The sequence below is a fragment of the Haplochromis burtoni genome, unplaced genomic scaffold, assembly GCF_018398535.1.
Source record: "Haplochromis burtoni strain Fernald_Lab_line unplaced genomic scaffold, NCSU_Asbu1 Contig_164, whole genome shotgun sequence".
NCBI classification, from domain to species: Eukaryota; Metazoa; Chordata; class Actinopteri; order Cichliformes; family Cichlidae; genus Haplochromis; species Haplochromis burtoni.
Genome location: NW_024582525.1, coordinates 223428 through 235887, shown reverse-complemented (window position 1 = coordinate 235887; position 12460 = coordinate 223428). Strand labels below are relative to the sequence as shown.

General features: G+C 40.9%; 2 protein-coding genes across 2 annotated transcripts in view; both read right to left on the bottom strand.

Moving 5' to 3' along the window:
* miox (myo-inositol oxygenase) overlaps window positions 1–1295 on the bottom strand; it is a gene marked incomplete in the record, with an annotated part of 5626 nt that extends 4331 nt beyond the window's left edge. Inside the window, 2 exon segments of the mRNA XM_042225234.1 lie at window positions 747–827; window positions 924–1295. Coding sequence (XP_042081168.1) covers window positions 747–827; window positions 924–941 — 99 coding nt within the window.
* Window positions 1296–2339: 1044 nt separating this feature from the next.
* On the bottom strand, window positions 2340–9832 carry adm2b (adrenomedullin 2b). The gene is made up of 3 exons (XM_005933091.2): window positions 9600–9832; window positions 9276–9396; window positions 2340–4244 (listed from the first exon to the last, which is right to left on the bottom strand). The coding sequence occupies exons 2-3, from the start codon at window positions 9374–9376 to the stop codon at window positions 3839–3841; spliced, it is 507 nt and encodes a 168-aa protein (XP_005933153.1). The 5' UTR covers window positions 9377–9396; window positions 9600–9832; the 3' UTR covers window positions 2340–3838.
* Between the last annotated feature and the right edge of the window lie 2628 nt (window positions 9833–12460).

Sequence of the window (12460 nt, the reverse complement as noted above, 5' to 3'; positions counted from 1 at the left end):
AGTTATTTATAGCAGTTTAAATACAAGCAATCAGTTTTTGGCACAACACCGGCCAATGATTGGTCGCTCAGTGGATCTAACAAACACACTCTAAAGGACTAAGTCCTGCCCCCACACCATTTATATATTACATATACATATTTACATATTAATTAAACTTATGTTTACATGCTTTTTATCAGCATTTATTATAATTAACTTTGTTTTTATCAAACTTTGTTATTCCCATTGTGAGAGTATGAATATTTATACTTTTAATCCCGTTTTTAACACTGGGTTACATAGTTGTTTAGTTAGATCAGACCATCAAATCAATGAGCTTCTCGGAAAATCTGCATTAGACTGTAATGTTTGATTAGTTAAAAATCTGAGCACATATGCAGAACTGTGTCAGCCTCTGCTGATAAAAACTCAACTATCTTTCAGTGAGTTGACCCCACTGTGGAAGCTTAAACTCAGTGAATGACTAAATGAACTGAGTGAATGATCTGCTGTTACAGAACTGATGAAATTTGCCAGAAGTCAGACTCTATTGAGTAGAAAATAAGAACCTGAACTCCCCTTGTGGTCAGCCTTGGGTTAGTGTTAGGCACATTTTGATATTTTGCTTAAGTTTTGGCTCACTCTGAAGCTCAGCTTTTTTTTTTTTTTAACTTAAAGCCAGTTATGTCTGCCTGTAATTATAACCTCAGTTTTTTCCTTCAACTCATAAATTAATGTGGAATTAAGCTGGTTTGTTTAATTACCTCAAAGTTTCTGTAGTCTTCCTTGTCTTTTGCCTTACTTGTCTCCAAATTTGGCCGATATGCCAGAGACGGGTCCGGACCCTTTGAGCAGTAAAAAGAACATTTTCAGATTTTACAAAGCTATGCAGCAACTCTGCTTTCAAATGAATGGTGTGAATGGGCAAAAATTACACTTACAATGTTGATGATCCTCATGGCTGATAGGTGAAATCACAGTTACTGTTGGGTTGTGATGGGTTGTGATGCGTCGATGCTCTGGTGGTCACTGTCCGCCTGCCCATATATATCCTCCTGGTTCAAACTGTAACCTTTTTGACGTGCATTAGGGGCTAGGTTTACAGCAATGTCCTGTCACACTTTAACCAAATTTTATGTAATGGGGTACCCTGTGTTGCACGTTGGCCTTGTTTGTGTGTTTTTGTATGTCAGAGTGTCTGTCCGTTCCAGGAAGAGCTTTTCAGTGATCAGCAGATTGCATGTTTGGGCTTATGTAGAATGACTCAGTACTTCTTTTCAAAGTTAAGTTGTTTTTATTTTTTTATAATTATCGGGGAGAAAAAGTTTTTACACATATGTAGATCTGTTTTTAATACTATGTATGCATTACATGCAGTAGATTTGTCATATTTACATGTCTGCAAACTATATCACAAACTATTTAAATAGCAAAACAATTCTGCTTTCTTGTAATCTATGGGTACTGGTCCTCATGAAGGCAGGCTCTGACTTGGGATTTTTCAGTATCAGCGGTCCTGTCTTTCAAGTATCAGCTGGTTCAAACGCAGATTAACAGAGGTAAAGTTGACAAAGATGTCCAAACAAGCGTTACTTCGTGACTTCTATTTTTTTTATTGATTGCTGTCTGTCACATAAACCAAATGCCTGCCTCTTTACCAGGTCACAAGGTGAACATTGTAAAGACTGAACAGACGACAGGAAAACCTTCATATTTTTCCGCTTTGCTGTGATGAGATATTTGGATTTGAATTTTGATTTGCAACCTTTACATTCCCTCGGAGAGGACACGGAGTACAACAGATCTTTACATTTTGTTTTATGTGTTAATAATACTGTACGGCATAAAAAAACATTTTTGGGCATAATTTTTTGGACACAAGATAACTTCTCAGAAAAGCTTAAATATTTCTAGTTCTGATTTGCGTTTAAGGGGTGTATCTGGGGGTGGTAGAGGCTTGGCCCACGCTTAAATCTAATTGGCCACATTAAATGCCTCCCAAAACTGTTGAGAAACAACAGCCTGCATGCGATCAAGCATGGCATCACATTTTTATTCTTTTTTTTTTTTAAACTGGGAGAATTTACAGAATTTGCACATCTGATATAAATGTTGCAAACCGTGGGGTTTATTATACTTGTGTAAAATATGTTTTATATCTAAAGCTATTTGTGGCTGTAGAAGGAGCTGGATCAAGTCTGGTAGCCTCATTAGCCCCTGCCTCTGCTCTTTGTTTATGAACGTGACTTACAATGTGTGTTTTTTTGAACATTTGAACTCTACCTGCTTTGTTCTGTGCATGTACAGGAAATGAAACGTGAATGTAAGTCACACTTACCTTTTAGGAATGGACAAAAAAGTGTTTCATAGTGAAAGAATAAAGGAGGCAACATGGATATGAAAAGGGTAAAATGATGCTGGTTTGTAACTTTACTTCATTTGTAAAATATTGTCAGTATAATACAGCATGAAATGTTCACAAAAAACTTCACACTGACGCCTCGATTTGCTGTTGACAGGTGAAATAACTATAAAGGTTTTATTTAACATCAGTGTTAGAAGAAAACAGCACAATGGTTTACAAAAGGACACTTGTGTCTTTGAATGGAGTGTATATGAAAACAAAGATTTACTAAAGTGTGATATTTACAGCAAAACTGACCCATTAATTTAAAGTTAAATAACACACCTTTAAAATTCAAGTCATATTGAATGTAAAGGATAATAAAGTGCTTTCATGCATTCCTAATAATAGCCTGTGTGAACTACCAAAACGGGAGTTATAATGAGCTGACGTGCACACAGAGAGAAAAGAATAAAACAAACTATAAAGCTTAAAAAATGATGGTCTAAATTCAATGGCATGCTTAATCTGCGCTGGTGAAAGGCAAAACACTGTAAGGCCTTATAAATGATCAATTAAGGCTCAAACTGATGCAGAGAATATGGAGTGCGGCTGTCCTCCCTCTGGTTTAATAGAGTCGAGACCTGCTACGGTGTCTGTTAAGTGCACAGACAGATTACGGATTAGGGTTAGTGGTTATTTTGGCTGATCATATGCACTGTGGGTTTTTGGGTGAAGGGTTAATTGGGTTTGATTGGGGGTTATTCTCGGGTTCTGTCTGCACTGAAGCAGAGAGGGATAAATGTGCTTTCAAGACACATTGTGGATTAACACTGAGCTCAGGTAAGTTAAGAGGAGGAGGATAACCACTTATCAGCAGACATTAGTCAGGTAGGGATTGGTTGAGAGAGGCTTGTCTGGTTACAAAGATAGTCGTGCTGTAAATGCCAAAACATATAGGACTCTAGTTTTAGCTCGGTATAATGCTGTAGCCCACACTACAGGTAATAATCTTTAAAAAGTGTTATTTTTACAGATTTGACAATCGTATCTGTAGCTTACAATAGCACTGTACTCATCAGAATAATTGATAGATTCAATCTCAAATTGGTGATAATGAGTTGAAGCAGGAAGTTGTCTTGGGAAAGACTCCTGAGTGACCAAAGCACTCTGACATAAAAAAAAAAGCAGTTTGCTGTTTCCAGTCAAGGGACTCTGACCTTTCCAAATGGCCTCTTAGTCTTTGCTGTTGTCTTTTTCATGATGTTGCCTCATTCAAAGCATTCAACAGTTTACTCTGTGAGTACCGTGTTCTTATTACTGATGAGAGTTTTAGTCAAAACTATAAAAATAAGACCCAAGCAGTAAAAACCCCACAACTGCTCTGTTAAGGAATGACAGCAGTAGCAATATTTTTGAGCCTGAACATATAGTTAGTGTAACAGTGGACCTGGGTAATTTGCCAGCAGATGTTGATGAAGTTGTCTTGAGTGTGGGTGAGTGGGTGTGGCCTTATCCATAGCTGTGAGGACTGCGGGGGTTAATTGGGGAGGAGTCTTCCCTCCCACTCTGTCCAATCAGCTGGTACAGACGGTGACTGAGGTTCTGAACCTGACAGGTGCCTAGGACACACCCCACCCTCATCAGGTGGGGGTGGCCCCTGCCTCTACCAGCATGGCGACGACCCCGTGACCCGCGCTGCCAGACTGGCACCTCCGGTAGTACGTTGTGGCTTTGGTCGACCAACAGGTCAAAGGGCTTTGGCGGGGGATCTTTGTGTGGGAGCAAGGCCCTCCAGATGATCTGTCCGTCTTCCTCTGTAATTTGGTTGTGAGCAGCGACAGAGAGATCAGACACAGTCGGCACGATGCTGGGGTGAAAGGACTTTGGGAATTTAGAGATTCTGGGAAAACTCAGCCTGAGAAAAACAGACAGAAAGACAGAAAATATTTCCAGGGAATCACATTCACATACGTCATATAAACGTGACTTTAGGGTAATAATACTACTTTCAGCTGCTGCCTTATTCACAAAGGGTCGTCACAGTGGGTTTGTTGCATGTTTGACTTGGCAGGTTCCCTTATTGATGCAACCCCAAAGGGATATATGTCGCCTCTCAGGATCAAACTAAGGATCTCTGACTCTACTATGGAGCCCCCATGACTTTAGGGTACATTACGTTGGTGCAGATTCATTTCCTGAAGACTTAGTGAATCCTTTAGTATAACTTCAATTAACCTCATCCCCGCCTAACGCAGCAATTTAAAATTGAACAATTGTGTAGATATGAAAGGGTGACTGTGTAAACGCGCAACATTAGCAATACCTGAGCCACTTCCTGTTCAAATGTGATGATTGGCAGTCATGCATGTCACCTGCTTGAGTTTCACAGTGAAACTGGATAAACGCCTTACAGGATTCACGGTTGCACTGCAGGAATGTCTGCTGTGCTCAGTCTGAGGTCTCATTTTTGAGAAGAGATGATAAAGAAAGACAGAGTGGTGCACAGGTAGTAGTTCTGCCTGTAGCTATCTAACCGTCTATGTGCATTGCTTAAACATTAAAGCACTGCTTTCCCCCATTAATCTTCAAAACACAGTTAAAAGGGTGATAAGTTCATTTTAGTCAATAATTAAAAAAGAATGCAACCAGTCGGTCTAAAATTTCTGCTAGCGACATCTAAAGGCTGCTCTGTTTCCAGCTCCCAACCGGACCAAAGTGGTTTAAACCAACAGAGTCGAGAACCAAGACACTGACATCCGCTCAGTCAAAAAAAAAAAAGACATGGTTAATCAATAACAGTATGCAAGTCGGCAAATCTCACAACAGTTCCGGGAAGTGACAAAGCACAATGTAGATTGGTGGTGAGGGGCTCCTACACCTCCTCCACTCCCCTTGAGTGGGTTTTAAGTACTTTATTTCTCAATCTCCTGCTGTCTGCACACGTTTTTTTCCCCTCACATCATCACAATACCTTTTCTATTTAAAAAAGAAAAAAATAATTCCCACTTTCTCCCAGATGCTCAAGAGTTCAAGTGCAAAGAGGGGGTATGTTTTGTCATGTAAGCAACCAGCGATGACATAATACTGCACAGGTAAATTAAAGGTTTGCAATAAAGCAATTGTCTGTTTATTCCAGCCCTTTTATACTGCTGACAGGAGCAAGTGGTTAAGTCAAATGACTGCAAACCCTCATCGTCCCTAATTCTCTTTAATACTTTTATAGTTTTGTCAAACACAACACTGCCTTACGCATGACTTATAATTCTGTACTGCAAAAAATTATATTGTATATTCAGTATGTAAGGAACAAAGAAAAAAGGCAGAGGGATGGATGAAGTAAGATAATGTTTGTTTGTTTGTTGTGAAAAGTGGGCCAGATTACCATTTTATCCTGTAACTAATCCTGACTGGTATTCTGATCACTCTTCTGGCCGGACACCTTTAGCTCTCACTGCCAACACACACGAGAACACACATTCATTGTGTGTTATACCATTGACTTTAAGCTAGGTGAACTGAACTGGTTTTAATGGATGGTGAATGAAGCGTGCACACTTAGACACACACACACTGGCATAATGTTGCATGGTGGAGAATTAGTCAAAACACGTGACTGTGACACGTGACTGTCAAACTGAGATGCAGACTTTTGCATGCATGCGGTACACAGCGTAAGAAAACTCTTGGCTTTATTCATCTTTACATGCGTGTGCTGACATCCGTAGTTGCCTGTCTCTTTTTCTTTCTGCACAAAAAAACACACATTTGTGCATTTACTCACACACATACATGGTTAAATGGCCCCCTGTGGTGAGGTTTAAAATCAACTGCCACTGAAGGGAAAGGCACTTGGCACCAAACTGCCTCCCAGTAACAAGAAATCTGGGCCACTGAGCTACTTGCTAGTTTCTAACACATCTAATACAGGTAAGCTAATATACAGCAAAGAACCAATACAGTAAACACATATGCCTATTTTTTATTTTACTTCCAGTAATTTTTAGTGTCTGCATTTTCATTGTGGTGAAAAGGTTTTGCTTATCCACTGTACTACAAGATACGGGGATGGGTGTTCTTCTTCACCTTTCCACCTGCCTCCTTTACATGCACACAAATGTTCTGTCTTGCTTCCTCTGGCTTTCCTCCCTCTTCTCTCCAGAGCATACCTACATCACTCTAGACTCTTTTTAAACCAGCTCCATACTCTCACTATGGATCACAATGCCATGTGTGAACATCCTAGTCCACGGAGACTCCTGCCTGACCTCATCTGTCAGCCTCTCCATCACCTTTGCAAAATAGACGGGGCTCAACCCCACCTTGAACTCCCACTGCGCACCTCACCTCTGTCTCGTTGTCCTCATGCATGTCCTGCAACACTCTCACACACTTCTCTGTCACTCCTAAATTCCTCATGCAGTACCACAGTTCCTCTGTTGGCACCCTTCCGCATGCTTTCTATAGACCTACAAGGACACAGTGCAACTCCTCCTGACCTTCTCCGTATTGCTCCTTTTCAGCTGTACTGCTGCTCATTAATCATTACTAGCTTCGGTCAAGCTTCAACAGCTCTTTCTCATATCTTTGTGAGTGGCTCTGTAGTTATTATAGCTCTGAACATCACCCTTGTTCTTGAAATTCAGTACACAACTTCTCCATCTTCTCATTTTTCAAGATTATGTTAAACAATCTGGCGAAAATAAACAAACTCTCCTGTTTTCTCTCCTAGACTCCAGACCTGTGGAGGTATGGAGATACCTCCACAGGTATGCCATCTGGACAAATCAGCTTTCCATGTTTCATCGTCTTCATAGCACATTCCCTTGCCTCATTCAGACATTTGCATAAATACCACTCTTTCTTTTCTGTTTAGAAGTGGATGGGTCAGAGTGCAGTGAAAAACCATCTTGCATTCTTTGAAGTGCATCCTTAGTCTCCACTGGCTGTAGATTTATAGCTGTGAACATGAATTCACTGCATCCTGAGTTCTTGTAGATGAGAAACTGCCCACCAGAGGTGCATGCGAGCACAAAAATGTCAGACGCAGTTAGATATATGTAACAGAGAGTGAGAGGACCTCATGTGTCCTGCCTTCTTAGGCACCAACCTCACCTTCTTCCTTCAGAAGTGAGAACACACCTCACATCGCCTGCTGTGTGCTACATGTGAGAAGGGATAGCTTTAGACAGCATCTCACCCTGGCTTTGTTACAGCCAGTTACATTAAAAGTACGACTTTATTATGAGTTGACAAGATCTGATGAGAGTGATATCCATTTCCCAGTCACAGTTTTCTTTGCCCACCTGGTCTGTTTATACGCGGTACTAGCTGGAGAACAGAGAGGGATTGCTTATCGTCAATGAAACTTACTGTAAAGTTGTAAAAAAGTTATTTTTTGAGCAGCTGAGATGCTTTAAAATGAAATTTGGTCATAACTCACAGGAAGGAAAACAGAAATGATTGTTGCCTATAATATCTGGCAGCAATTAACACTCCATGATAGCAGTATGTAATAAGCTGAACCCCCTTTTTGTGTTTTTCTTTCTATTGCAACCCCCATTCCCTCACCTCTCATGTGTGATTCAGGATGTGAACCTGAATCTGAGAGACCAAAAGGAGCGTCTCCAACATTCTTCCCCAGTTAGAGCTCAGCATGGGGCTGTTCACAGAGAGACTGAACACACATGCAGACACATACGTGTACACAGACACACACACCCTTTTGTCCCTATGGGTTGCCCACAGCTTCACTAACAGCACGACCCCCTCCCTCCTTTTGGCTCTGTCTTTTTTAAATTACAGCAGGATGCTTTCATTTTTCTTTCTCTCCTCTTTTATTTCTTTAGGCTCACTTTGCTGAGAGCCAGCAGCAATATTACGTTACATCCAACCGCACTGAATCACACTGAGACGTTTGAGATGGGGTTCCCCACAACCCCCACCCCCATTAGCCAGAGATGTTTAGTATATAATGCTACACAACTTAATCAAATTGATAATTCTTATTGGTGTTGTTGAGGAAAAACAATCAAATAAACAAGCAGGAATAGTTCTGAAAAAATAAAAATAAAAATAATTGTATGAAATGCATTGCCTTGATGCCTTTTTATCTTACACTGTTATTGCACTAATTTAGCTCTCGAACAATAGATAAGGTGTATTAACACTAATGTGGGATTAAAGCTTTATAAAAGCTGCAAATAAGGGGAGAAATCCCTCTTATATAACTTAGACTCAGGGAGCATAACCCCTCTCCCTCTCTTACGCTTTCTTTCTCACACACACAAAACAGCGTAAGAAGTTTTCTCTGATTAGATCTACCAAGGTAGCAGAAAACAAAGTAACGACCTGTGGGTTTGCATGTGACGGTAATTTTAAATGGCGTGCTGCTGGCCTTGAAGCAGCCACATCATCACATGTTCTTATGGAACCTACAAGCTGCTGGTGTCTTATTCAGACTGCTTGCTTGCTGCTTGGCCCCTCGGTATGCGCATGTATCCTTGTCCCAAATCCCACTAAATCACCTTCACCTCTGTCTCACCTCCTGCTGCTACTGAGAGGAATTACCTTACTCTGTCACTAGACCCCTTTTCTTCTCTTTTATGCTTTTATTTCTTTCTTTTTTTTTCTTCAAATGCTGTGATGTGTAGTCATTGTTTTGCCAAAGTTACCTTTTTACAAAGGCTTTTTATTTCTAAAGAGAGAGTTTAAAGGGTGTTATGTGGTGCAAATTTATTCACAATTACTCACAAAACCTTTTAACATTGCTTTATACTTTATCTTGTATGGGGGGAAAAGAGGAAAAATACAAAATGTGCATCAAAGTAAAGCAGCAAAATTAAAGTTGTTTTCCATTAAGGTTATTAGTTAAGAAGATATTCTGAATTTAACAATTTACTTAAAAACAAATATTTAAATCCCCCTAAAAGTTTCGGGGTTCGGGTACCTGGGTCTGTGAGTTCTCTGCGGAGTCAGTGCTTGGGACTGGATCTCCAAAGGCAAGAGCCCGAGCAGCACGCACAGCCACGCCGGACGGAGGGTGCACATGACAGGGTAGCGGAGGCACACTGTCCGGGAGCAGTAAACCAAAATATTATTGATATTACCGGAAATGTTAAAAAGAATCGATTAGAAAAAAATCCAAGAATATGGTCTGTCTTTTTGTTGTTGTTTTGTTTTTACAAAATTATCTCTAACATGTAAAATGTCGCGTATTCATGAACGACACGGTCAGCATCATCTCTGTTTCCTGCATCTTCGGCACACTGACCTCCGCGGTGTAATCCAATGTGATGCTCACTGGGGCGCAAAGCAGGAGCGAATGGAGTGTTCTGGTTTATAAAGTCCGAAGGAGGAGGAGGAGGAGGGAGGAGGAAGTTTTATTGCGTGTCCTGCTCACCAACCTCACCTCCAATGAACCTCGCAACCTAATTAAACCTCAAGAGCTTCAGTCCTCTCACTAATCCTGGGTATGAAGTGGATCTGCCATATTTGTTTTGTGCTTTATGTAAGGTAACTTATATTTTTGGATTTCATTTCCCATTAAGCAGTGTCCTTGTGGCCAATGAGCCTAGGCTGACCCACTTAGAAATAACTGCTGAACCGATTATTATTAACACAGTGAAGTCGTATTAAACCCCCTGGAATACAAAGAAAATGTTATTTTTAGTAACAGGACTTCACTTATATGACAACCACGGGTTTTCATACAGTAGCCTACTCAATGCATGCCTGGAAAACTAACAAATAACTTCCTATAAAACCTGAAATAAAGTCATTATAAAAAAAATAATTTTACTTTGAAAAGGTATTGCATTTTATTAGTCTAATGCTTTCTACTTTGCATAAATCTTCTATTTCTTCTTCTACCTGCTGGCATTAGTGGATCATCTGCCTCCATCTCACCTCATCGCTGGTATCCTCCTCCGTCATACCAACCTGCTCCATGTCCTCCTTCAATACATCCATTAACCTTCTCTGAAGTCTTGCTCTTATCCTCCGGCCTGGCAGCTCCATCTTCAACATCCTTTGTCGAAACCAGGTTTCGCTGTCGAAACCTGTCAAAGCTGTCTCACCAGCTATCCCATGTTAGAGTCCCATGTTAGAATGTCCGACTTACCATCATTAAAAAGCATATTTAAAGCTTAACACACATTAATATGAATGTCTATGGACAATTCCCCCCTTAATAACAACTATGAGTAGGGTAATTTTTTAAGATTTTTTTTTTTTAAATGACTTTCTTAACTGGATAATTGAACTAAGTACATGTCTGCATTGGCTGATAGCTGTCTTGACAAGGGCAGCTACAGTTTCTGCTAGGCCTCATCCACTACCTCAAGTTGTTAAACTGGATCCTTTTTGTGTTATCTTTAATAGACTGGCTACTGTTATGGCTTGCTGTGTGGTTCGTACTTCGGTTTTGGTGAGTAACTTTTTTGTGTTTGTGTTTTCTGTTTGTTACCACTGATTAGCTGCATTGCACTCATACAGTTTATGAATATAGCTTGCTATGAATCTAGCTAGCATTAGCTAATAAATTAGCAGTCTGTTCTTTTGTTCATATAATATAATATCTGCTTCAAAAACCAACATGGCAGAAGCCAAAAAGCTAACATTATAGCTTCAGGTCAGCACCTACACAGGTATTTTGGAAAACATAGCCTTTTTGCCTCTTGCCCACATATTAGCACCATTTTAGGTCTTTGAAAACGGAGATTTCTGGGGGTTTTGTGGGTTGGGGAAATCACAATGCAACTTTGTTGCTTTTATTTTGAAGGTGACTGCTATTAGACGTGTGTGTGTTCAGTTGATACACATACCCACATAGCAAAATTGGTATGGCCCGGATCAGGCCCACACAATGTGCTTACATATGGCTAACATACCGCAAAGAACGACGGCCCTTTGGTGGCCCAGACCTGGTTTGCCCAAGGTTGCCCACACATGGGCCAGCACAAGGCCAGTTGCATACACACTGGTGGTCCTGTGCTGGCCCATGCGTGGATTACCTCTGGCAAACCTGATCTGGGCCACCAAAGGGCAGTCATTCTTTGCGGTATGTGGGCCATCTGTAGGTGGTGTGCAGCCACGGGCCAGTTGTAGACACACTGCTGGCCCAGAACAATTTCAGCTCTGGCCCCAGATGTCAGCCTAATGTATACTTTAAACAAGCCATGCAATAACAACATGTACCAGATGTTATGGCCCTGGCCATAATTGTCTTCTTTGTCTGTGCCTTTAAGTCTTTGCAGGTCCCGGATTGGATGAGCTGACGGCTGCCGATTGGTCCGCTGATCATGTGGTCGCATTCAAAATCCATCACCAGCAGTTGTCCCAGGCAGCCACTGACAGCAGCAGCAGACCTGACCCTGGCCTCTAAAACCTGAGACATTTGTGCCACTTTCTGAGTTCTGTATATAGTGTGTACATTAGTTTTCATTGTAAATAGCACCTTGTAAATAGCACTGGAACAGAAGGGGTAAGCTGCCTTATCGTTTTCCTTGCACTGTTTTCTCCTGTTTATTTCAGTTAGGGAGTTAGGTGTAGCCCTTGTCTTTTGTTTGATGTTTGATTTCACATAGGGTTTTAGATAACACCTCCTCCTGACTTAGCTTGTTTTGTTTGTTATTTTGGCCTTTGTTCACCCCGGAGCTTCATTTTTGCAGTGTAGATAAATAAACCACCATTCACTAAGAAATTGGTTTTCCCTCTGTGTATGGTTTTGGGGACCAGGGCGGGGCAATCTTTTCAAACTTATGTTGCGTTCCTGTACCCCTAGACTGGGGCGTAACACCAGAACATGCAGAAGTAACATGCCAAAACTCTGTTCAGACAGTGAGTGGACTGATTCTTATATAGCACTTTTCTACTCTCCCAGATTACTCAAAGTGCTCAATACAACATGCCACATTCACCCAATCACATACTTTTGCTTAACTGAGGGCTTCCTAACTACTTTCACACTCTTGACATGCAGATTGGAGGAGCCAGGGATCAAACCACTAACCTTCCAATCAGTTTGTGACCTGCTCTACCACCTGAGCTACAGCCTCCCACTGGCAAAGATGAGTAAGCCCTCACTAGGTTTTGGATAAAGTGTACACTCACAAACCTGTTAAACCTGCATTT